Source organism: Choristoneura fumiferana, chromosome 28 (genome assembly GCF_025370935.1).
Source record: "Choristoneura fumiferana chromosome 28, NRCan_CFum_1, whole genome shotgun sequence".
Lineage (NCBI taxonomy): Eukaryota > Metazoa > Arthropoda > Insecta > Lepidoptera > Tortricidae > Choristoneura > Choristoneura fumiferana.
The window spans coordinates 3,269,603-3,296,924 of record NC_133499.1 but is presented as its reverse complement, the minus strand read 5'-3'; the positions used below and the strand labels follow the sequence as shown (position 1 = coordinate 3,296,924).

The 27,322-nt window shown below is 39.3% G+C and overlaps 2 protein-coding genes across 3 annotated transcripts in view; one reads left to right on the top strand and one right to left on the bottom strand.

Moving 5' to 3' along the window:
- LOC141443987 (scavenger receptor class B member 1-like) overlaps positions 1-27,322 on the top strand; it is a 61,043-nt gene that overhangs the window by 25,225 nt on the left and 8,496 nt on the right. Inside the window, exons 3-7 of the mRNA XM_074109432.1 lie at positions 7,290-7,400; positions 10,389-10,533; positions 12,198-12,339; positions 22,665-22,865; positions 23,753-23,872. Coding sequence (XP_073965533.1) covers positions 7,290-7,400; positions 10,389-10,533; positions 12,198-12,339; positions 22,665-22,865; positions 23,753-23,872 — 719 coding nt within the window. The remainder of the gene's footprint in view (positions 1-7,289; positions 7,401-10,388; positions 10,534-12,197; positions 12,340-22,664; positions 22,866-23,752; positions 23,873-27,322) is intronic.
- On the bottom strand, positions 13,535-19,935 carry LOC141443988 (gamma-glutamyl hydrolase A-like). Of its 2 annotated transcripts, none has more exons than XM_074109433.1 (7): positions 19,745-19,935; positions 19,319-19,576; positions 18,438-18,488; positions 17,356-17,588; positions 16,060-16,166; positions 14,770-14,867; positions 13,535-13,908 (listed from the first exon to the last, which is right to left on the bottom strand). In XM_074109433.1, the coding sequence occupies exons 1-7, from the start codon at positions 19,825-19,827 to the stop codon at positions 13,611-13,613; spliced, it is 1,128 nt and encodes a 375-aa protein (XP_073965534.1). In that variant the 5' UTR covers positions 19,828-19,935; the 3' UTR covers positions 13,535-13,610. The 2 variants fall into 2 exon arrangements, with proteins under 2 accessions (XP_073965534.1, XP_073965535.1); XM_074109434.1 differs by having other exon boundaries at positions 19,672-19,824.

The window sequence follows — 27,322 nt, the reverse complement described above, 5'->3', positions numbered from 1 at the left end:
TTGTTTTTAATTTAATGTTTTATTTTACACTTTTTTGATATTTATGTATTATAACCCATATATATTTAGAATGGGCTAATTTTATACCCATATTGTTACAATACAAAATATTTTTTTTCATTCCTCCGCCATATTTTTTTTTGCAGACGCCATATTGAAATATTATATAGCCTATGTCACTCCGACAGATAAGGCAATCCAATGATACCTCATATGTTAAAATCCGTCTAGCCGTTTAGTGCAGCCAAAGGAAAAGGAAAGGAAGGAAAGGAAAGGACCAAAGAAATGGGCATACATACATACATACATACATACATACGTTAGAAAAACATAGCCCTCCTTCGGGCAGTCGGTAAAATACGAAATCCTGAAAAAATATTACTTAATTTTTCCGTAATGGCTACGGAACCCTATTTTGGGCGTGTCCGATACACTCTTGGCCGGTTTTTTTTTTAATTTATATGGGACTGACTCGGAGGACCCTGCCCATTAAAAAAATAATTATCTGTAAAAAAGTTATGCGTGGTCATACATTAAATCAGTAAGTGAACAATTAATCATCCCCTGTTTACCTACCCTTAGGGTTGGAATATTTTCCAAATTTATATGGGACCAACTTCAGGGTATAGCCTTTTATTTAACAGCGCGCGCTACAGTACCATTTACATATTCCATTTTTAATAAGGTCAAGGAGGGCATTTCCGTCATAACTTTTGATAAGTTACTTTGGCTGCTCATAACTAAGATGATATACTTTTTAATAAACCTGATCACTGTAATAGATTAAACATTTATTTAACTATATACAGGTACTCATATTAAATTGCTAGTACTGCTGGTCATTTTAATAGGATTTTTTTAAAAACATGTCAGTTGACGGATTTTCCCGACGGTTTGTGGCTATTCCGTCAACCTACGATTTTCTTGTTGTATGGTGACGTATTATAAACATATACGTCAAGTGAACAAATGCCGCTGAACTCTTACTCGAAACTAAACTCTAGCGACCTCAATTTAAGGTTCATTTTAGATTGTATTGGCAAATATATTTTTTCGGGGCAATTACGGCCTATTTTTACAACCAGGAGTAAAGTAAACCTTTTAAAGCAGATTCCCAAACCCTAGGGAAAATCCGTCAACTGACACGTTTTTTAAAATAATGGGCTGTTTTTGTGCTCACCAGTTAGCGCCACTGTTGAGTAAGGTCCAGCCGAAGTACAATGTTATTATGTTTGCTACAATATTTTAATTTAAAATCGTATTAATGTTAATTTCATATTATTCTTTAATTAAGTCAATCAAAAGGTGGGCAATATATGAAATTGGAAATTCCGGCACATGACGGATTTGTCTACTCGATCATTTCGTTAATATCAATATTCAACCACCCATAGTTTCTCACCAACAGATTATAATTGAAAATTTATAAAAGTACCAACAAACATGCATATCGAACTATATAATAAACATACTTAGTAAGCCGTAAACCTACATTTTTTCATCGCACCGTTACGAAACACAACAGCACACTACACTCGTGTTCGAGTTCGAAGCGCAACTAAACTTTAAAAGCCGTTTTATTTCCATTCACTGGCTAGACAGCGCCATCTGTTTTTGTCTGTGGGTATAAAATGTTCTCTCTGCTTTACTGACGGAGTCAGTAAGCGTGTACTGCTGTTTGAATAGCCACAAACGCCGTTAGACGGAAATGCCCCGCTGACGGATTTGGCCACCCTGACCTTACATGTTTTTTTTGCGGACTGTACTTTATGTTGACTGTACTTGCATTGTCATTCATTTTACATATAATTACATTTAGTATTAAACTATATCTATGCCAAAAATCACGTCAATCCGTCGCTCCGCTTATAATATAGGTAATATATAATATTATAAATGCGAAAGTGTGTGTGTGTGTGTGTGGTGTGTGTGTGTGTGTGTGTGTGTGTGTTTGTATGTTTGTTTGTCCGTCTTTCACGTCGACGGATCAAAGTGATTTTTGGCATAGATATAGTTTAATACTATAATATTATAATTTTATTGGATTTCTTTTAGTTTTCATTATTATTATTATTATTATTTTTATGTATATATTTAAAGTTTAGGTTAGTTCTATTAATCGACTTCAAAAAACGAGGAGGTTATCAATTCGGTTGTATTTTTTTTTGTTTGTTACCTCAGAACTCCGTCATTTATGAACCGATTTGAAAAAAATTTTCATGTTCGTCTACGATTGCTTTCAATAATAATTTTCTACCGGTCTGAAGTCGGTGCCTCAGCACGAGCCAGCAGGAGTGATTGAAGCCCAATCTGTAGGTAGTGCGAAGGTGGGGTAGGCGACTATAGGTCCACACCTGCAGGCTCGTGCTGAGGTACCGACTTCAGACTGGTAGAAAATTATTTTCATGGTTTTTGTAGTCGGTTCAATTTTTTTGTTACAATTTTCTTATAATTGAGGAATAGAAATAGAAAATGTTAAATAAAAAATACCAAATTTCAAGTTAATCTGACCTTTAGAAGTGGGTCATATTGAACTTGCAAGTTTCGACCTAACAACAACAAACAGGGCAAATTAAATAAAATCATGTAAAGATACTTAGGGGTCATATAATATAAACAGGTTAAAAAACATGGATTTAAAGCATTAATTAAGTAGGTACCGTTAATCTTATAATTGTCACAGAACGACCTTTGTACCTTATTCATATTAAGCACTAGGACACTTGAGTTCACCGGTCTTTTACAGTGTAACGACAATGAACGACCTAGCTTAATCAAACCAAGGATCTAACACGCGAAGTGCATACTAAAAAGAACCTAATAAAACAAAGACAAATATGCAGTCCGAAATATGAAACACTTAGCGAAAACCACCTTTATCGTGTAGGATAAAGATTAAAGAGGTTAGGTTTTGTTTTTCACCGGTTTCTACTTTAATGGAAGGGTTTTTTTTTTGGTATCGTGGCGTCATATTTGTAATACGTCATTGGATTGGCTATTATGGCTATAAGCATAAGGAAACCGGTTGTGACTATTTATAGATAAATCAGTTTTTGTCCGCGTTAAGCGTGTTATTATGACCATATCTCGGACAGGTCCTCGGAATAACAGTATGGAAATAGAACAAGATAAAGTCGTAATACTCGTACATATAATTATGAGTATGAGTAGGTAGGTATCTAAAGCCGAATATTATCGTAGTTTAACATGACTGTGACCTTTCTATATATTATCCCCTACCACTAAAGGAAATTGTAGACTAGTTAATTAATAAGGGAAATAATCAATTTTTCATTTTTAATTTTCACTTTTTTATTTTCATATCGGGTGTCCCAAAAAGGACGCAAGATTTCAATTTGCCGCCATTTTTGTATTTTAGTGCTGGCAACCCTAAAAAAAACTATTTGACAGCTGAATGTTTAGGGTTTGTAAAAATGGCGGGTTATACGAAGGATCAACGCGTTTTTATTATTGAACAATATTTCAAAAGAAGTTTGGCGTGTACCTACGGTTCGAAAACTCCGTGCAAAATATGGTCGTACGGTATGGACTTGACTTCATCAACTGTGAGCAGAGTGGTTGTAAAATTCAGGGAGAGTGGATCAATTCATGGTGTTCATTCCACTGGTCGTCCAAAAACAAACCGTTCAAATGGCAATGCTTTAAAAGAGGAAATTCGACGCTGCATTGGATAAATTCAGCCGCATCTATGCAAAATGGTCATAGAAAATTTTGACAAAAGAGTGCGTATGTGCCAGCAAAGCCTAGGAGGACATTTGCCTGACGTATTATTCCACTAATAACCCTATTTTATGTATTTCAAGATTTTATATATAAATATATTATAACGAAAAAAATATGTGTTTTTCATCAATTTCAAATCTTGCGTCCTTTTTGGGACACCCTTTAGTTGCCTATCTATCATAGTTTTGTCGAATTTGCATCCCTGAGGCCGCTTGTAGACGTCCGTTGTTTCACCGGACAACGGACCGTTTTTTTGCCGGACTTGCGGTGTTGTATGGTTAAGTCCCCCTTAGATAGAACGCCACAATGAACGTCAACTTGCCACTTGCATCAACCGGTTGATCGCAATTGTCAGTGCATCTAGAGCAGCGAGGTTCCCAAAATGGTCCAGGTGGACCCCAGGGTTCCACGGGAGACAAGATAGTGGTCCACGTTGGCGTGAAAATAAAATGTACAATGCTACTGGTATTACAAACTGCATTGCGAAACTTATCCACTAAAAGTTGGAAAACCCCCGACTTTGTCACTTCACAGATCAATATCTCAAAACATAATATATATATTAAAATGGCTGAACCGATTTTGGTAAAACATGCCTAAGAACCATCGCTAGAAAACCTGCTTTCAAATAAAAACCGGCCAAGAGCGTGTCGGACACGCCCAAGATAGGGCTCCGTAGCCATTACGAAAAAAATCAAGTATTATTATGTGCGTTATAACACAATTAAAACACTTACTACAGTCTTAAAATCTATTACCAGAAAAAGATCGTATCTTCACGGCACTTACGTCCTTTTGTTGAGGAGCGCAGTTTTTCGGCAATAACTCAAAAACGGTATATCCGCGCGATCATGTTGAAACGAATTTTCGTTGAAAGTATTTATTAAGCGTTACCTTTCCATAATTTTTGCAAATTTTTTGCACGCACGCACGCACGCACACACACACACACACACACACACACACACACACACACACACACACACACAGAAACACAGACAAACATAGCGGTCAAACTTATAACGCCCCTCTTTTTGCGTCGGGGGTTAACTAACTAACTAACTAATTTGGCTCAGGGACCCAAAGAGGGTCTTGGCCTCCGAAACGAGAGCACGCCATCTGTCCCGATCGTGCGCAGCCTCTTGCCAGTCGTCGACTTGGAGACGTCGCAGATCCGCCTGGACACTGTCCCCAGCGCCCAGAGGTACCTGGGTCGCCCAACCGGGCGGCGACCAGTCGGTCGTCCCACGTACGCTCTTTTGGCAGCCCGATCCTCTCCCATTCGTAGTAGGTGGCCGAACCAGCGAAGTCTGTGTGATTTTGTTACGTCGGGGGTTAACAAACAAAATTATAGCGCAATTTTTTTGTACAGCAGACTTAGTTATTTATGAAAACAGTCAAACTTAAAGGGGGTCAAGTGTATTAAATTTCCATAATCGCGAATAACAGAAGCCAAAAGGAACACAATGCCACATTAAAAATGAGATAATGGAACCATTGGATATGAATAACTATAGTGGTTATACAGTTTAACACCGTAACAAATTGTCGCTTTTTCAAGGGTCCCTAATGATCGCAGAAAAACCCTTGAGGATCAGAGGCTGTATCGACTAAAGCACTGATTGTTTGCGATCGCATTCTCCGTCTCTTTCTACCCTCGTCTTATGCTGTGTGACAGAAAAGTGCTGAAAACGATTGTCATTCGATCGAAGCGTGTACACAATAAAGCCTTGGATCGACTTGTTTACATAATTAATGCGTAAACAAGTCGATTACATACTTTTTTAGGGTTCCGTATCAAAAGGGTGCCAACGGAACCCTATTACTAAAACTCCGCTGTCTGTCTGTCTGTCCGTCTGTCTGTCACAGGGCTCTATCTCTTGCCTTAATAGTTACACTTGAAACTTTCACAAATTATGTATTACTGTGGCCGCTATAACAACAAATACTAAGTAAAATAAAAAACCGGCCAAGAGCGTGTCGGACACGCCCAAGATAGGGTTCCGTAGCTATTACGAAAAAAATCAAGTAATATTATGTGCGTTATATTACAATTAAAACACTTACTACAGTCTTAAGATTTATTACCAGAAAAAGAGCGTATCTTCGCGGCACTTACTTCCTTTTGTTGAGAAGCGCAGTTTTTCGGCAATAACTTAAAAACGGTATATCCGATCATGTTGAAAGTATTTATTAAACGTTACCTTTCACAACACGAAAACTTTTTTGATTAAGTGAAGATTTCTTTAAATAATCGCTCCCAAAGTAGCAAAAATTGTGTCCCCCCCCTCTATCTTGTAAACAGTTTGTCCAAAAAATATGCAAAAAATATGGAAAGGTAACGCTTAATAAATATTTTTAACGAAAATTGGTTTCATCATGAATGGATATACCGTTTTTGAGTTATTGCCGAAAAACTGCGCTTCTCAACAAAAGGACGTAAGTGCCGTGAAAATACGCTCTTTTTCTGGTAATAGATTTTAAGACTGTAGTAAGTGTTAGTAAAGTTAACAAAATGTACAATCAGCAAGAAAAGCTTACATTAAAGATATATTTTTTAACACGCACTTATTTCAATTGAAATCTGTTTAAAATACGGAACCTTTGTTTTATAAACAGTTGCGACGCAATTGTTTTTTGTCTAACCTAACAGACCATTTAGCGTTTATCACGGGAGGTAGGTACTTTTAACTTCCTACGTGTTTATTTGGATCCACGACGCTGCTGAGTTGACCTTCGTAGTTTTACTCACTAGGGTACCCTCCACTGAGGTAGAAAAATAAATAAATAAAAATAAATAAATAAATATCACGGGACAATTCACACCAATTGACCTAGTCCCAAAGTAAGCTTAGCAAAGCTTGTGTTGAACCGTCCGATTCGACAAAACAATCAAACTACAAAAAGAATCCAAAAAAACCGGCCAAGAGCGTGTCGGACACGCCCAAGATAGGGTTCCGTAGCCATTACGATAAAAATCAAGTAATATCACAGAATACGTAATTGCTTTGGTCGATATTCATTTGGTCCAAATTCAAAATGGTCAATTCAAGTGAACGATTTTCCATTTGTACCGAATGTTAGTAAATCTTGAAATTTGGCATATTATGTAAATTGCGTGACAATACTGGTGACAATACTAGAATCTGGTCGTGACATCCTGGTAGTCCGGCCAGGATCGTCTCCGCAGGACGTAACTCTTCAACGGTTAATAGCATCGACTTGAAATTTGGTATGCAAATGTAGTTTGGGTGACAATGCAAGTAAAGTTGTCAAAAAGTACAGTCAACAAAAAATCTTGTATTAAGAATGACATTTAACAAAAAAATATTGTAGATGGCATGTCTGGGTCCACCAGAACACAAACCTGTGGAATCGTATTGGAATTGTATTAAAATAGTTTTTTTTAGCAAAAACTTATTTTTTAACTACCAGCGCTTTCGGAAAGGCCATCGTTGCCAAGAAGCATGCGCCGCAACAGACTTGGCAGAGAGTCGTTAAGCTCAGAGAGTCGCCAGTTTAATAGTGTATTGTGTTGGTTGCAGGTTCGGTGGCGCAGTGTGTGTGGGGGATCCTGTTGCTGACCATATCTGTGGGGGGATGCATATTCACCCCTCTGGATTTCATGCTGTGGGAGAAACTTAATATGAGACCAGGTAATTATAGAACAAATCCGTTTTTACGCGGCTGCGGATGCCCGAAGGAGGGTTAAGTTTTTCAAGCATCAGTGTATGTTTGTGTGCATAAAGTCAAAGTCAAAATATCTTTATTCAATTTAGGCCATAACAAGCACTTATGAATGTTGAAAAAAATCTACCACGTTCGGATAAACCTCTGCTGAGAAGAATCCGGCAAGAAACTCAACGAGGTATATATTTTTTTAAACAGATTTACAATATTATTAAATGATATGTGTACACCAGAAGTATTTAACACAACTTATTTCCATTTACCAATTTATTTCTATTTACTTTTATTAACATAATTTATTTCTTTGGCCACTGTGTGGTCTAAATGGCAAGCTAACTCCAGACCAGAGGTGCAACAATACAATATTATAATACTAATCTAATACCTTTAAACGAGCAATTTAAACTTTAAACGGCTAAAACGATTTCGATGAAATTCGATATGTAGGGGTTTTAAGGGATAAAAAATCGATCTAGCGTGGTCATATCTCTCAGAGTTTTAGCCCGAGCAAAGCTTAGTCGCCCAGGTACCATCTATTGGACATCACAAATCAGTACAAACAAATGCCAAAAAAATGCAGAATTCAGAAGTAAGTAGGTAGTAATAATCGTATATATTTTGCAAGCCTTTATTTAGTTTCACCTGTTCCGTTGTCTGTCTGTCTGTAACCAAATCTTGCAAGTTAAATTCGACCAACTTTCAGTAGTTTGAACAGATACAGACTGGCTAAAACCAAAAAGTCTTTTCTGGGAAATTGCATACGTTTTTATAATAAAATTCCAAAAAATATTATAAATGAAACGGATACAAAATTCAGATCTATTGTCAAAAAGACATTAATATCAAAGGCGTATTATAAAGTTAATGATTATATCATGGACAGGGATATTTGGAAATAATTCCGATCCGCATTAGCGATCCCTTCAAATAGCGAACCTACTGTGTTAAAAATAAAGTTGTGTTAAATACTTGTGATGTATACATGTCATTTAATAATATTGTAAATCTGTTTTAAAAAAAAAATATATACCTCGTTGAGTTTCTTGCCGGATTCTTCTCAGCAGAGATTTTCCGAACCGGTGGTAGATTTTTTTGACATTCATTCAAGTGCTTGTTGTAGCCTAAATTGAATAAAGATATTTTGACTTTGACTTTGACTTTGATTGACTTGAAATTTGGCATACATATCTAAATTGCGTGACAATACAATAATCTGGTAGTGGCATCCTGGTGGCCCGGCCAGGATCGTCTCCGCAGGACGTAGCTCTTCAACGGTTAATGGCATAGACTTGAAATTTGGTATGCAAATGTATTTTGGGTGTCAATGTCAATACAAGTACATCAGTTAAGGGGGAGGCCTTTGTCCAGCAGTGGACGTCTTCCGGCTGATGATGATGATGGTGATGACAAGTACAGCCAACAAAAAGTACAGTCAGCAAAAAAGCTTGTATTTTTTTTATTAAAAACTAGCGCCCGCGACTCCGTCCGCGTAGAATACGGTATTTGACAACTCCTGATTTTGCCATATCTTAATATTATTATGAAAATATAGATAAACAGATAGTGTTTAGCGAAGAGAAAATTTAAATCGGTTGAAAATTGGATTTATAGTGATTTTTTGAAAATCTATATACCTGTCTCTTTCTCAAACGCTTTTCTCTATGCAGCAAGTATGGCGGTACTGGCGTGTGACGTCACATGCCAGTATGTCTTTCTCTGTCTAATCTTGAATTTCAAACCTTTATAACTTGTCATTTGTAAAGGTAGCTTAAAAATTGATTTTCTATTCGATAACAGGCATTGTATAGTTTTAATTTATAAAACATATACAAAATAGTCAAATACCTTATTATAGTGTTTCGCTATACTATCGCCTACTACTAGATCCCTTTTAGGGATAAGTTCGCCTTTGTAAGTACTCTTTTGTTTTGTTGTTTTCTTTTTGTATTATTTTTGTGTTTTATGTACAATAAAGTACTTACATACATACATACATACTATCCCGCGGGAATTATGCAATTTTCCTGGATAAAAACTATTCTAGGTTCTTTCCCGGGACTATATGTATACCTGCCCAATTTTATCTAAATCGGTTCAGCGGTGTAGACGTTACAAACAAACAAACAGCCTTACAAACTTTCGCATTTATAACATTAGAGGGATTTCAGCTTCCTACTTCTGTCAAGAAATGTCACTTAATCCGACTATTACTTCGGGGGGGGACGGGACACTATTTACCGGAATTGAAAATACAAACTGAAATATAGATGCACAGAAAAACCAGAAAAATAAGACCAGCACTGGGAATCGAACCCAGGTCCTCGGTATTCCGTGCCGCGTGCTATACCGCTACACCACTGCTGGTCAACGGTACAGACACGAATTTCCCCTATGCACCTCATATCTCAGCTTGGCTTGGCTTTACGGGATGACCGTAAAAGTAAAAAATTGGAATTGAAATAAAAAATACAAAAAGATTCCAAAAAACCAATCTTACTATTTACCGGCCGGGATAATACCGACCCAATATTTCGTGTACACGCCCGTACAAACTCATGTCAAACTGATAGGTATGAGTTTCTATGGGCATGTAAAGGGCATGTACACTAAAAACTGGGTCGGTATTTCCATGTTGGTATTATCCGGGCCGGTCACCCATTACTTGATAGAAAGAAAGAAAGAATAACCTAACCAACGAAAAATTGGAAAACCCCCGACTTTGTCACTTCAGAGTTCAATATCGCAAAAAAGGCTTAACCGATTTTGATGAAACTTGTCTAAAAACCATCGCTAGAAAACCTGATTTCAAATAAAAAACCGCATTCAAATCGGCCCAACCGTTAAAGAGCTACGGTGCCACAGACAGAGACACACATAACGGTCAAACTTAACTCTTTACGCGTCGGGGGTTAAAAATGGTTTATTAATACTTCGACTGTGTATCCCGTTTCCAGGCTTCCCCCCCTACGACTGGTGGGCCGACCCGCCGGACGAGGTGCGCCTGCGTGTGTACGTGTTCAACGTGACCAACCACGACCGGTTCGTCCAGGGGCTGGACGCCAAGCTGGATGTGCAGGAGTTGGGCCCTGTCGTTTACTTGTAAGCGGCGCCATCTATGTTTTGTGTTAGATAGAGGTTGTTTATTGAATGAGGCATTACTGAGTCCATATCAATCCTGCTAATATTATAAATGTGAAAGTTTGTGAAGATGTCTGCAGGTTTGGATTTTTGGATGTTTGTTACTCAATCACGTAATAACGACTCAACAGTTTTATTTGAAACTTGGCGTACAGATAGACAAAGATCTGCATTGAGACATGGGATACTTAATACCCCGGTAATGCGTTCTCTTGGGGTAATATTTTAAGTTTAAACAAGAATATAAGGCACCGTCCAAGGGCGGTGACGTACCACAGCTCTCAAGATGACGTGACGTTTTAACTTTCTTTGCAATTAGTAGATGGCGTTATGCGAGCGAACGTTGTCCTTTCAAATTGTTACCGTAATCTTTTCAGACCAAACTCTAAGACATTTATTTATTGCGTTGCCATGGTAACAGGAATCGTGTAAGTAAACTGTTGTCGTTGTATATTTCAAAAATTGCACGGGCATAGGTAATATACAACAGTTCAGTTAAGGCGGCCTTAAGCTATTTCTAGTGCGGGCGAAGCCGCGGGTTAAGGTTAGTAAACTATAATCAATTCCTTTGCTCACGCGCGACCTTACGGCTACGTCTATGCTACAAATGTATGTTCGTGCTGCCCCTCTACCTCTACAAAGTAAGACATACAAATAACTCAAACCCAATTACAACTCCCACCACAAAACACTGACGCGTCTCGAGGTCTAACAGAACTCATCTTCAAGCACCGTTTAGTATTCAGTATTCATTTATTTTGACTAGAACTAACAAAAATTATGCACCCTGGTAGGATATAGCCACAATTATTATGTATGAAATTATAACCTAATTCTATTACACAACTAAAAGTTGGATAACCTACGTACCTGTCTAAAAACTGCTTAAAAATACTAGACTTAAACATTTATAATTCTATTATTTAAATTGCATAAGTTAAATTATTATGGCACGATAATTTAAGGTTGTGTTGCTCTGTTAGATGAACTCTGGTTAAGTTAGAAATGCGACAGTGTTATGTGGTGGTGGTGATAGTTGGGTTTGCGTGTTTTCTTACTTGGACATTTTGTTGCATAGATGTAGCTATCGTAAGGTTGCGAATGAGCAAATTAATCGTTTATATTCATTAACCCTTAATAAGGTAGAGGCGATTTAACGACCACTTGCATTAAGTTGGAAACTGAACCTTATTTGTTTCGTAATGAGTCACAATTTCCATTGTAATTATTAATAACCTAACATACAAAAAGTTGGAAAACCCCCGACTTTGTCACTTCAAAGTTTAATATCACGAAAACGGCTGAACCGATTTTGATAAAACATGTCTAAGAGCCATTGCTAGAAAACCTGCTTTCAATTTTAAAAAAAACGCATTCAAATCGGTCCACCCGTTTAAGAGACACGGTGCCACAGACAGACAGACACACACACACAGACATACAGGCACACAGACACATATAGCGGTCAAACTTATAACACCCCTCTTTTTGCGTCGGGGGTTAAAAATACGACTAGCTTTAAAAAAAATACCAGGTATGTATTCGGTAGCTGCTTTTGATTCTGAGGTAGTATGCTCCAATAAATGAGGCCTTATTAAGGGTTTAAAAAGGTGTTTTTGTTCCAGAGAGAAGCTACTCCACTCAAACGTGAGGTTCAACGAGAACAGTACGCTCACGTACATCGCCAAACGCTACCCCATATACTTACCGGAGGAGAATCATTTGGATTTGAACGCGACTATAATTGTGCCTAACTTGGCTTTATTGGTAAGTTTTTATATTTTTTGGTACAGCCGAGTACAGTGTGTTACTCCGCTCTTGTCTAGACGAGTTATCTCACTACAGATATACGAGTACTTAGTGAATTAGCTGTTAGTACGCACGTAGCAGTAGAGGGACATAATTGGACACGAATAGCGGAAGACCGGCAAAAACGGGATTATCGGGATTCTTTCAAGAAGGCTCTTACTCGAAGGGGATTCATATAATAAATATACATCGATGCATGATATAAATTCATTAAATTCAGGGAAAAAATATAATACTTAATTTTTTTAACTTATTACAAAATTTGTATTTGCATGATATTTTTAATATTTTTTATTTAAATTTTAATATTATATAATAAAAATGCAATAAAAATTAAAATAATTAAAGTACTATATTATTTAAAATATGGAATAAATAAAGCTATGTTATTATTATTATTACTTGCATGCCTGACGTCTATTTGGCAACTTTGACGTTTGACATCAGGTTTCGTCATTCATCATCCCCACCTATATACTTCCACTGCTGGGCTCTTCCTAGAATGAGAGGACTTGAGCCGTAGTTCCCACGCGGGCCCGTTGCAAATTGGGAACTTCACACACACCAATATATTTCTTCATCACTGTGTGCAGATTTCCTGACGATGTTGCTTTTTACCGTAAAGCTCGTAGTAAATTAGAAATGTAATTTCGCACATGAATTTCGTAAAATTTTGAGGTGCGAGTCCGGATTTGAATCCACGATCCTCTGCTTAAGAGGCTATAGATAGGTCAAACCACCAGGATACCGCGGCATCGCGACATCGTTTCTGATTGATTAATTATCTAAACAAGCCATTCGGAAACTGCAATACTGTAATGAAAAACGGACCTCACACTAACGCCATCTAGCGATATTATGCCAAAGAATGCTGGAATCAAAATAAATCTCTCTTTCTTTCTTTCAAACCCTGAATCGCTACGCTAGCTTACCACAAGGCAGCATCAGCTTACAGCGGCAACATTCCCGGAGCGTTACAACTTAGGGATCTTTAAAAAACGAGCCTACCAATTCCTTAAAGGGTCGGCAACGCACCTGTGATTCCCCTCGTGTTGCGGGTGTCCATGGGCGACGGTGATCGCTCTCCATCAGGTGACCCGTCTGCTCGTTTGCCCCCTCGTTTTATATAAAAAATGTAAAATGAAAGAAAAAATCAAAAACTCAACAACTTTATTCTAAACAACATTTTTGATTGTATATCAATTGAACTTGCTGATGATGATGTAGGTCTAGTCGTGTAGCTTTAACGCATTAACCACCTTGGTTCCTCTTGGCTCAAACAAATAGCACTGATGGTAAGCACTCCCCAAAACCCCAGTGAAGTGAGGCTCATGATTGTAAATAACGTATTCATTCTCTTCCGCCGCTGACGCGAACGCATGCGCACTCTTTCTGCATTCATCGACGAAGAAGTCCATGAAATACCGGTTCGCTTTGACGGCGTTCCGGCTTGAAGGGTAGTTTTTAGATGCTTTCCATTCGAACGAGCTCTTCTCAGGGTGGAATTGCACTCCGTAGAATGGATATCTGGAATAATTAATTGAATCTAGTGAACAAAGCGAAACAAGTGACGCCATCTATGTTTTGTGTTAAATAACTATATAATGAACGTAGAAATGTGTCTTGTGGCGACCGCTAGCGCCATCTAGTAATCAAATAGTGAAACTGCGACACCCTGCACCAATCGGATTTTCATAAATAAAACCCTCTTCCTTCGGACTTCGGTCCCACCCAAGGCATAACATCTGCTAGAGCTAGAGAGAGATTTCTATTGTAGTCTATCTGAACACGGGCTAAACGAAATTTTGAAAATCAAAGTTTATATCGTACCGTTTTACTTTGACAAGACTATACATCTTGAATTATTTAGATTAGGAAATTTTATTATTAACTCAGGGGCTTTCTACATCCCCTTGCTATATTTAAGGCTGTATATTGTTAAGCTTATGGATCTTAAACTTGTATATTTTTAGTTTAATTTCTAGTCACAGGCTCGCGACGTCGAAGTTCCCACGACGATCCCATAGAGCTTATGGGAACGGAAGCAATACCATGCCCTCGGTACCGCTCTGCTTTCAGAGCATGACATGAGTGCGTGTGAGCTAACTTTGGGGGCGGCAGACGGGAGCTTGCCTTCGGAATCCAAAAGCTTAATGGTTACTTGACCGGAAATGTATATTTCAGATTTTTTATTTTATTTATGACGGTGGAAGCATTCTACACTTCCACTGAATGTAGATATAGTTAGTGTTTAGTTTTGTAACTAAGGGACCCCATAAATCCCTGTTTTTTTTTGTAATTTTTTCTTTAATTGTATACCTTAATATGTGACGTACATAGATACGTTATGCATAACCCCCTATTTAAGGTTCAAAAGCTATTGCTTACTTGTTATGCTCGATACTGGCTATGAATTGGACCCCGTAGGCGTCGTCGCTATAGGACGTCACTCGCCAGTCATCTGTCAGCTTATGCGATTTTAGGTTCTGGAAATAAAAAAGTTGTTGTTAAAAACGTCATTTTTAATACAAGCTATTTTTGTTGGCTGTACCCTTAGTGTAAGTTTTCGGTTACACGCGTTAAAATCTCAATGTGTATGGAAACACGAACATCGCAAACGTTCCGCTAGAGGCGCTGTTTGTGTTTGCATACAAATTGAGATTTTAACGCGAACGCAATGGAGACGTATTTTGTAACAGAAAACTTACTCTAAGGGCACTGTACTTGAATTGTCTTCCAAACTACATTTCCGTACCAAATGTCAAGTCAATGCCATTAACCGTTGAGGAGTTCCGCCCTGCAGAGAATTCTGGCTAAGCCACCAGGAAGTTACTACCAGATTATCGTATTGCCACCAGGTTTACATAAGTATGCCAAATTTCAAGTCAGTCCGATCACCGGAAGTGCGTCAAATTTAATTTGCAAGATTTGACCCGCACATACATAGATACATACATACATTGCGAGTTAAATAAAATCTTGTAATAACCTAACCAACATAAAGTTGGAAAACCCCCGACTTTGCCACTTCAAAACGGATTAACTGATTTTGATTAAACATGTCTAAAAAATATGGCTAGAAACCTGATTTCAAATAAAAAAACCGCATTCAAATCGGTCCACCCGTTTTGGAGCTACAGTGGCACAGACAGACACACATAGCGACCAAACTTATAACACCCCTCTTTTTGCGTCGGGGGTTAAAAACCGGCCGTGATTGGGCTCATACACCGGCACCGAAGCTTCCATAAACAATTGTAGGTATCTCAGTCCTGGATTTGTCAATAGGCCGTATAGCCGCGGCCTAGGGGCGGCAGATTTCAACGAGAAAATTATTTTAGAAAGTTACATAGGGCGGCGGATATAAAGTGGCCTACACTCATAAAAAACATAAATCCGCCACTGAGGTATCTAAGTATATTAGAATGGAAATATGGATAGTAGGATGAAGTGGAATTATTATGGGAAACGAAGACCATGCTTCTCAGAGGCGTCTTAACCTATAGTGCAGGGTGTGCGTTGCACACGGGCGCAGCGGTGTTAGGGGCGCCGGCCGCGGCACTTTGTACCTATTCCATTTTGACCGCGCACTTCCTAGATGGCGCTAAAGTAATAATTGCACACGGGCGCTACATGGGCTAAAGACGCCGCTGGCTTCTGTCCCTTTCACACACTTACGTCGTCCACGATACAGAATTGATGCGCATTGACAGTCACGTCCTCAGTCGCTAGCAAGTGGATTATATCATCCGACGCTCCCGAAAACATCTTACTTTCGCGGAAATCTGTAAAAAACGATAAGTAGGTATGTCAAAAGGGTCGATCAACTTTTTATTTACCTTGTTGCCAAATAAAAAGAATCTCTATTAAGTACAAAGTCCGGATTTTTATCAGGACATTTAATTTTTTCATATGGCAACCCAGCCTTCCCAGTAGCCCTACCACCACCAGGTCTTTGCGAGGCCCTTTGTCCTTCGTGAAAAGTATGTGATGCGAAAAGTAGTTAAAAAATCTATATTTTTTAAAATTTGCTTGGGTTGTTGCGCGAGGCCCCTGCAAGAGCGGGGCCCCGGGCGACTGCCCCGTTCGCCACCCCCTAAGGCCGCCGCTGCCTACCACGATAGAACATAGGACACAATAATTTAATTCCAATTTATCCGCTAGATGAAATAATCAAATCAGCTCCAATACGATAAGGACAGCAAAACAGTAATTATACCTAGTGCCATCCACGAAGACGCGTGATTTTGTCAAAATTAGCCATTAATGACATTGTAATAAGAGCCACGGCACGCGTCATCCTGAATGACTCTACCTATAATTATGTAACTTCTAAATCAAGTCAAAACAGGTTTAAACTGGATACAGATAGGTAAGTGATGTAGATGATGATGATGATTTAGATGCATGTAGACAATTAGGACATTGATTGATCAATACTAATATTATTAATGAGAAGTTTGTGAAGACATTTAGCCATTCAAACACGCATAACGGCTAAGCATGCAGGTGGTGACCTTGTGCAAGGTCCGCCCGGATTGCTAACACCATCTTGCTCGCTAATCCTGCCGTGAAGCAGCAGTGCTTGCACTGTTCTGTTTCGGCGTGGAGAGTAAGACAGCCGGGGAAATTACTGGCACTTGAGGCATCCCATCTTAGGCCTCTAGGTTGGCAATGCATCTGCAATCCCCCAGGTGTTGCAGGTGGTTATCATTTTAGCTTTCGAGGCAGTCGGGTTATTTGATTGTATAAATTTAATTATTTATTTTATACTTTTTTGATATTTCTGTGAAAGTGGTACATTAAAAGTATTATAACATGCGTATTTTCAGAATGGGCTTTTTATTAGCTTTCATTTGATACTCATATTGTTACAATAAAAAAAAAACATTCTTCCGCCATATTTTCCTTCGGGCAGTCGGGTAAAACTTGCAAATAACCCTTCTTCGGGTAATCGAATAAAAATAAACTTACCGCTAACAAAATCCAGTGGCAAATTGTCATAAGAATAGCAAGTGATGCGGTTCTCTTCCTCCCCTCGCCCTGAAGCCAGGATAATGAGCAGCTCGAAGCCAAGACAGGTCCCGAAGATAGGGAAGTATTCGCCAGCATCATTCATTTCCATGGCGATCTCGTAAATATGCTGGCCGGCGTCGGCGAAGCCATCTGATTGGTTGAAATATGTCGCTCCTCCCGGTATGAGGACGCTAGGAAAACAATTGTGAAGTTATTTTTAACCCCCAACGCAAAAAGAGGGGTGTTATAAGTTTGACCGCTATGTGTCTGTGTGTCTGTCTGTGGCACCGTAACTCTTAAACAGGTAGACCGATTAGAATGCGGTTTTTTTTAATTTGAAATCAGGTTTTCTAGCAAGGGTTCTTAGACAATTTCATCAAAATCGGTTTAGCCATTTTTGAGATATTGCACTTTGAAGTGACAAAGTCGGGGGTTTTCCAGCTTTTTGTTGGTAAGGTTATACGAGTAGTAGAATCAAGTCCAACCGACTTAGAAAAGTTAAAACACCCCTATATTGACGTTTCTATGATTCTCATTCATCCGTAAATTCAAGACGGTAATTAACTAATTACCGTTTTGAACCGAAAAAATACCGACAAAAGCCGTGGTGGCCTAGTGGTTTGACCTGTCGCCTCTCAAGCAGAGGGTCGTGGGTTCAAACCCCGGCTCGCACCTCTGAGTTTTTCGAAATTCATGTGCGGAATTACATTTGAAATTCACCACGAGCTTTGCGGTGAAGGAAAACATCGTGAGGAAACCTGCACAAACCTGCGAAGCAATTCAATGGTGCGTGCGAAGTTCCCAATCCGCACTGGGCCCGCGTGGGAACTATGGCCCAAGCCCTCTTGTTCTGAGAGGAGGCCTGTGCCCAGCAGTGGGACGTATATAGGCTGGGATGATGATGAATTAACTAATTATATTGAGTGCACAAGCGAATGAGAATAGCCAATTCTGCGTTTCCGTTAGGTACGTTACCGAAACTTAGATAGACACAATGTGTTCTCAAGATGCAACATGCCAAATGCTCACCTCCGACTTACCCATTCAATCTTTCCATAATATCTTCGTAGTAATTTCTGTCTCTGCCGATCCTAGAACAAAATGCAATCCGTAAGACACTCGTATTTTTACCTTTTATAAATGATACGGTAGTTTTATTACGTTAGCAGAAATTATCACCTGTATTATATCTATTATCTACACCCATATAGTAAATCATCAATTATGCGTTCAAAAACCATAGGTAATGACCAGCATTACGACATTGGGTTCTATTATGCAGCAGCAGGTCGTCGCGCGCGCAGCTGGCGCAGCTCGTGGGCCAGACATACCTACCTACCTAGTTCTCGTTAATGCAGGTCATTATCAATGGTTCATTGAACACATAATAGAGGATTTAATATAGGGATATAGATAAAATATTGTATGCAACTGTACGTAATTAGGCCTTAAAACACTCATGTGACCCCACACCCACCCCCACTCGTGTTTTAAGGACCCCTATTATGATACAGTTGCATAAAATACTATTATCAACTTGAACTTGGTAAAAATCTCTGAAGCTACCTCTCAAAATCTTTTTTTTCGTTTAAAATTACAAGATTATTAATTATAACTGTATTTTTTTTAAAGTTAAACCATCAGGTAAGCTTTTAGAGAGGGTGGGGGCACGTCTTAACAACCCCATAATGCTTTTAAACCTATTCAACAATACCTCACACAATACCTAAGGTAAGACGAGAAAAAAATCACCCCCACTTTACGTCTAAGAAAGGTATAATATTAAAAAAAAAAACACTTTTTCGGCATAATTGCTACATATACTCGTATCTATATCCAAACAAAATTACAGCTTTCAGAAAAAAGAAATAACTAATGTACGGAACTCTGAAAATTTAATTATTAACAAAACTCAACTCACATGATCGGTACAACTCGCGCTCCAGCTGCCTCCACATCTTTGACGTACGAAGCAGCAATGTAACTGGTATAATTCTCATCAGGATATTTAGTATGGAGATAGTAGGACTGCTCCTGGGCCAGTACACCAATGATGGGTCTATCAGTCAGGACTGTGTCCTGCGAACCCACCACCGTACCATCCCGGTGTAAAAAATACAGAAGACCAAGAAAAACTGCCGCCTTCATAATTAACAGCGATCCAATGTCCCAATGAAACCTAAAAACAATTTATACATTAACTTTATCTATAATTCGAATCTAATTAGTTTAATCAAAGTATTAAATGATAAAGCGAACGCGTTTGATGCTTACCGAAACTAAATTGATGTTTTAATTGTCACTATGTTAAAAAACACACTGATATGACTCACAAGCAGACACTAACCATGTTAAGATGAAAAATATCAAGTCATCTAACACACTCACGACGAGGTATCCGAATATTCTAGACTTCTGATACGTTTGCATGGATTCTATTTACGTGGAACTGAAGATTATGAAAGAAAAGCTGATTCGTTTCAGTCGCTGTTTCAGCCTGACCTATTTTAATCGGTCAACAGATGACACTAAACTATAGACGCATACCGACCACGATTACTGCATATATTTTGGCATGTCTTTGTTCTAAAAACAAAAACATCAACAATGTGTAACCTCGGGCGTTCTTGTTGTTGATACTAAATATATCGAATGTTTTGAGGTTAGAGGAAGCTACATATACTTGGTTTGGAGCGCTCAAACATCAGTCTAAACGCTATTTTAAATCATAATTAATGAGTTTCTCGTGTACCGAATAATTAAGAGTTTGTCATTATTATAATTATTATCATTAAACTTGTCGTAGGTAGGTATGTCGTTGATGCAAATGCAGAATTTTTCTGGTCCTAGTCAAAATGTTATTTTTAACATAAGATTTTTTTGCTGACTGTACTTTTTGTTCACTATACTTGTATTGTCGTCCAACTTACATACTGTGTAATCAAACAAGTCAATCCAACAGCTAAATAAAAAAAATATTTTGAAAATCGGTCCACAATTGGCGGAGTAATCGGTGAACATACATTTAAAAAAAACTGGCCAATAGCGTGTCGGACACGCCCAAGATAGGGTTCTGTAGCCATTACGAACAAATCAAGTAATATTTTTCTAAGGCTTTCATATTGTGTACCTACTACGGAATCTTCCAAAATTAGGGATATTTTATACCTTAGGCAGTTACTTACTCTTAAACTACTAATAATTATCAAGCCATCTTAGCCGCTATAAATTTACTTGTAAATTTGATGTACTCACCATCCTGATTTTTTTCAAATTTTCCTCCCAACAGTTTAGATTTTAGAGGGGGGGCTCAATTTTAATGAAAATTTTCACTTTTAAGTTGAATATTTCGCAAACAGATCACTGAATCGAATAATCCTCCTAACAACCCCCCAATGGTTTTGAAAGATTTATCTAACGATATTCCACACTATAGCTTAGGATTAGTCGAGAAAAAAAAATCACCCCCACTTTACGTCTATCTGGGGGTACCTCCCACCCGAAAAAAATATTTTTATTTTATTTTACCTACCGCTGTTGGCGTGACTGATATGTATGTATATTCATATAACGTTTCAAACTTTCGTGATTCTCACTCATAATCAAAATACCATAAACGGGACTTATCACGCTATTTTTACACGAGTAATATTTACCTCGACGTTTCGGCAACGTTACAGTTGCCGTGGTTTTAGTGTAAAAATAGCGTGATAAGTCCCGTCAAATTACAGCTATCTAGTACTAACGCTCTCTGAGCTTAGCCGCGGACGGACAAATCTAGTTGACTACGGAACCCTAAAATAAAAACATACAGTTGAACATAAAACCTCCTCGTTTTTTAAAGTCGGTTAAAATGAACTTTTTGTTGGTTAGATTACCTAATTAGTTTAGTTAACTTCCGACGCAATAACCTAACCGACAAAAAGTTAGAATACCAATTAGTCACTTCGAAGTTGAATTTTAAATAAAACGCTTTAAAATAAATAGTTAAAAAGTTAGGCCTCCTCTCAGAACAAGAGGGCTTGGGCCATAGTTCCCACGCGGGCCCAATGCGGGTTGGGAGCATCACACAATTGAATTGCTTCGCAGGTTTGTGCAGGTTTCCTCACGATGTTTTCCTTCACCGCAAGCTCGTGGTAAATTTCAAATGTAATTCCGCACATGAATTTCGAAAAATTCAGAGGTGCGAGCTGGGGTTCGAACCCACGACCCTCTGCTTGAGAGGCGATAGGTCAAACCACTAGGCCACCACGGCTTTTTTTTATTGCTGCATTAATGTATTATCACGCAATTTACATAAGTACCTATGCCAAATTTTATTTGCCAATTTCGGCCATTTGAAGTTGATCGAATTTCAAATTTGAAACTTGCAATATTTTTGACCCGCGCATAGTACATACATACGTACATGGCAAGTTAGATAAAAGCTTGTAAATATAAACGTGAGGATGCATTAAAGCACAATACAAATTACATCATAACATGTAGATAATTGCGTACGCTCAATTATAATGAGTGGCAATCATCACACATTGTACGGTACATACCTAATGACATAAGCGTGCGGTCCTTGACATGGTGCTTCTGGTGAGCAAAAAGTTGAAGATGGAAACTCCACCATAGAGTACGTACCTACCTGTGACGCTAGTATGTTAGTTATCTCTTCTCTACCCAGTATAAAACCCGCAAGCCTTAAAAATGCAAAAAAATAACAAATCAAAAACCCAACTGCCTCAAAAATAATAAAAACCTGCTTTCAAATAAAAAAAACCGCATTCAAATCGGTTCACCCGTTTAAGAGCTACGGTGCCACAGACAGACCACACATAGCGGTCAAACTTTTAACACCCCTCTTTTTGCGTCGGGGGTTAAAAATCATGATATTTATTAGTAACAAAATAACATGATATTTTACATCGAGGTAACGATAGAGCTATATTTCCAAAAAAATAATTGATATAATACGATATTATGGGAGCAGCCATTACGATGGTTATAATTAGGTTTGGTTAAAATAAAATGTTACGGAAAGAAACAACGAATTATTAACATTAAATTAATGTGATTTTATTTTGTTACATTGAATATGAACGAAAACTAATTATAAGCATCAAAATAGCTGCTCCAATTATAGTCGCAGTTTTATTTTAATTCAGTGTGTTGTTTGATAAATTAGAACAAAACTACTTTTGTATGAAAAAGCAATCAGCGGCGAGCGTACTGGCGACTCTAAAGACTTTAAGTACTTACTTAGTTACTTGTTCCAGGGCATAGCCTCGTATCTTCACAACGCTCCATATTTAGTACGCGCCGGCTTCCGATTCATAGCAAGCTCGCACGGCAGCGAATTCTTCATCAAGAAGACAATATACGAATACCTTTGGGACTATAAGGAGCCTATATTGGACACCTCCAGGTCTCTAGTGCCTGGGATGGTGCCGGTGACCAATATGGGGATGTTGAATAGAGTGAGTACCTACCTAATATCCTCCTGAATCTAGACTTTTTAGGCCGCTGGTCTTGTTGTCTTGTGTTGTGTAGATGTCTTGTTTTCACCGGACAAAGGACCATATTTGTGGTGTTGTACCATCAGCCAAATATGTGGTCTACCACCCTAAAGTTGATAATCGTTTGCATGTCACAAAACAGTAATACACATGTATGTCAACTTTAAAGTTCGACTTTATCGACATATGCATTTGATAGGAAGTTGTTTAAAAACCCGTATGGTGTCGGGTTAGAATAACACCTATCCATTTCTTCCGTGGATGTCGTAAGAGGCGACTGAGGATAAAGGTTAAGGTATACCGTAGGTGACAGGCTAGCAAAGCAACCTGTCAGTACATATTGTACCGTTTTTGTCAAACTTTAAACCTAAAATTGCTAAAAGTGGCTCCGAAACGGTAATGTTTCGTGTACTCTGCCTACCCCATTTGGGAATACAGGCGTGATGTTTGTGTGTGTTGTTTAAAAATTGATAGACCACTTATTTGGCTGATGGTACCTATGGCTTCGTCGCCGGACAGGTGTCCGGTGCATGTACACTCATCCGTTGCAAGCCATACAACACCACAAGTCCGGCAAAAAACGGTCCGTTGTCCGGTGAAAACAACGGACGTCTACAAGTGGCTTTAGAGTTCCGTAGGTAACTAAACAGGAAAAAGTTTTTGTTAAAAAATTCATTTCGAATACAAGCTTTTTGCCGACTGTACTTTTTGTTGACTGTACTTGTATTGGCACTCAAACTACATTTCCATACCCAATTTCGAGTCGCAGCCAAGTTTTTTTTAAATTATACTTTGAACTGTTTGGCCACGGCTGTGCCAGTGTTGATCCTATAAATTCTTGTTGTCAGGTATATTCGGACTTCACAGACGAGCTGACGGTGACCATTGGACAGAGGTGGGGTCACGAACGGTTCTTCCAAATAGACAGGTTCAACGGCGAACCCCAGCTTCCAGGATACGATCCCAATGTGAGTACTTTACGGTTTGAGTAGAACATCTCATTTGAAGCGACTTCTAGCGCCATCTAGTGATCAAATATAGAAACTCTAACGTCGTCCTAAGTCGCACTACCCACCACTTGAGGGCGCCAGGTACTACAGGGCGCCGCGCGCGCCAGCTCCATCTCTATCACACCGTATCATACCATATAAAATAGGGTTCCGTAGCCATTCCGAGAAAATTATGTAATATTTCTCTAAGGATTTCGTATTTTGTACGGAATATTCCAAGTTTAGGTATATTTAGAGGGGTTGACGCTCGATTTTAATGAAAATTTGCACTTTAAAGTTGAATATTTTGCAAACAAATCACTGAATCGAAAAAACATCTTAGCAATCCTGTAATGGTTTTAAAAGACCTATCCAACGATACCCCACACTACAAGGTTGGATGAGAAAAAAAGAATCACCCCCACTTTACGTCTATGGGAGGTATTCTATATATATTTTTTTTTAATTAAAAATTGTACCATTTTGTCGGCATACTTTACATATATATTGGTGCAAAATAACAGCTTTCTAGCATTTATAGTTCCTGAGCAAAGCCGCGGACGGACAGACAGACAGACAGACAACACTAAAAAAGAACCCGTTTCACATCCTCGCTACGCATCCTCGCATCGCACATCTCTGGTGGAAACAGTCATAACGTACATCCCCGCTACGCATCCTGGCGCCGCTAATCTACTTCGCAAACCTCTGATGGAAACGCGGCCTAAGCGAGCTTGACGAGTCGATTAGCGAGTGCTCGTTCACTCGCGTTTCTCTTTCTTGCTTCGCGGCTTAACTCCTCTCGAAATGGCCTATGAGCTTTCCTCTTAAAGCGCGGCAACATACAGTCACTCGTCGCTCGATTGCAGCGATAAATCTGGTCACGTGACCCCATTTTGAAGGTGATATTGAATTTCCCGCGACTCAACAAAGTAGCGTCAATTCGCCGCGTCGAGCAGCAGCGACAAGATGGCTTCTTGCAGGAATGATCCTGGCCTTGGAAGCTGATTTCTTAATCTCACTTAGTAGCAGCCGTGGCAGTGGTACAAATAAAAGAAATTGGAGTGAATGAAAAAAAACAGTGCTTTTGCCGATATTGACGAGTTTTTTTCCAGCGATAAGGCAGTTGTCTCACCGCCGGCGAGGAAACGATTGGCTATCGACTATTTTCTCGCTCAAGAAACGAACAAAAGATACAAGATCCTGTGTGAGTAAAAGAGACATATATATTAATAATAAAAATTGGAGTGAATGAAAAAAAAAACAGTGCTTTTGCCGAAATTGACGAGTTTTTTTCCAGCGATAAGGCAGTTGTCTCACCGCCGGCGAGGAAACGATTGGCTATCGACTATTTTCTCGCTCAAGAAACGAACAAAAGATACAAGATCCTGTGTGAGTAAAAGAGACATATATATTAATAGTTGATCGCTGGCGGTTCACACTGCCGTCGAGAACTCGCTCTTACATCCTTAGTAGACGTGTGCGCCGATGCTAAAATCTACGGCGGCGGGCGCCGGTCAAAAATCGGCGGCGGCGGCGTGTTTTCGGCGTGATTTCGGCGCGGAGAATTTAAATAGAACTGTTTAATTTGTAGACTAATTTTTTATAACAAGATTAGATAAAATGTACAGACAATGAAGCTTTAATTGACGCCTTGCAGCGGCTGTAATGGTCACGGACAAATATCTTTTTGTCCACCCGTTTTGGACTTAAACGGGACCTTTTTTCTTCTTCTCTTCTTTAAGATTCACCGTACCAGTTGAACTCGGAAGCTCTCGGAGTATACCCTATGTATGTATGAGTAACCTTATGGCTGAACGACGCTCGCTTCGACTGCAGTCTCCCGATGATGCTGAATAGACAAATTTTGAAATCCTTGCGACACGATATTCGTACCTATAATACCTACTGCTCGTGTTAAAGATACGATTGAGTGGAATGAAGGCTCTAAAGTGTTCGCAAGAGATATGTCTATTGGGCAAAACCAAATGACAAAGTTGAAGAGAGATGATGGCGGTGTAGCGTAGACTAAAGCGGAAGTGTTGAGGGAAATCGAGGAGTTCTATGGACGGCTTTACGAGTCGGTCACTAAGCCTGTTTTCAGCGCGGCGACTCAAGACCCAAGAGCCAAACTGACCCGACACTATACAGAAGATATCCCGGACATCAGCCTGTACGAGATAAGGATGGCCCTGAAACAGCTTAAGAACAACAAGGCGCCGGGTGAGGACGGAATTACGTCAAAGCTTCTGAAGGCGGGAGGATCACCGGCTCTTAAAGTCCTTCAAAGGGTCTTTAATTCTGTCTTGCTCGAAGGCACAACGCCAGAAGCGTGGAACAAGAGCGTTATGCTGTTGTTCTTCCTTCATGAAGGGCGATAACACCCTATTGAAGAACTACAGGATCACCTCGCTGTTGAGACATGTTTATAAGCTGTTTTCCAGGGTCATTTTATATCGTCTCGAACGCAGGGTCGATAGCTTCCAGCCAACCGAACAAGCCGGGTTCCGAAAAGGCTACCGTAGACCACATTCATACGCTGCGGCAGGTCATACAGAAGAACGAAGAGTATAACTTGCCGCTATGTCTAGCGTTTGTGGACTACGAGAAAGCCTTTGATTCGGTCGAAACGTGGGCGGTGTTAGAGTCTCTCCAACGATGCCGTATCGTATCGACTATCGATATATCGAAGTGTTGAAGTGTTTGTATAAAAATGCCACTATGTCGGTCCGAGTACAGGAACAAAGTTCAAAGGCCCCCCTGCCCTGATGCCTGATGCCCTTAAAAAGAGGCGTAAGACAGGGAGATGTCATATCTTCGACACTGTTTGCTGCCGGTTTGGAAGCGCCTTCAAGCTTTTGGAATGGAAAGGACTAGGCATCAATATCAACGGCGAATACAACATCACTCACCTTCGGTTTTCCGACGATATCGTGGTGGTCATGGCAAAGTCGATGGAAGAACTCAGCACGATGCTCCAAGGCCTCAATCGAGTCTCCCAACGGGTGGGCCTCAAAATGAACAGGGACAAGACAAAGGTCATGTCGAATGTCCATGTGGTGCCTACCCCTATTTTGGTGGAGAATTTGATTCTTGAAGTTGTTGACGCGTATGATACCTAGGACAAACCGTCCAATTAGGTAAGTCCAACTTCGAGAAGGAGGTCAATCGTCGAATCCAACCCGGATTGTCAGCGTTTGGGAAACTCCGCAACGTCTTTTCGTACAAAATTCCTCAGTGTCCTAAGACGAAAGTCTTTAACCAATGTGTGTTGCCAGTTGCCAGTGATGACATATGGATCCGAGACGTTGTGCTTCACTATATGCCTATATGCCTTATAAATAGGCTCAGAGTTGCTCAGCGAGCTATGGAGAGCTATGCTTGGGGTTTCTCTACGGGATCGAATCAGAAATGAGGAGATACATAGAA

What these genes read in the sequence shown, in the direction of transcription:
- LOC141443988 (XM_074109433.1), bottom strand. Translation starts at nt 19,827, where the DNA reads ATGCAAACGTATCAGAAGTCTAGAATATTCGGATACCTCGTCGTGAGT. An exon ending in GCCACTGGATTTTGTTAGCG is followed by an intron (nt 16,167 to 17,355) that starts GTAAGTTTATTT and finishes CGTTTTTTACAG; the next exon opens with ATTTCCGCGAAAGTAAGATG. An exon ending in GCCAGTATCGAGCATAACAA is followed by an intron (nt 13,909 to 14,769) that starts GTAAGCAATAGC and finishes TAATTATTCCAG; the next exon opens with ATATCCATTCTACGGAGTGC.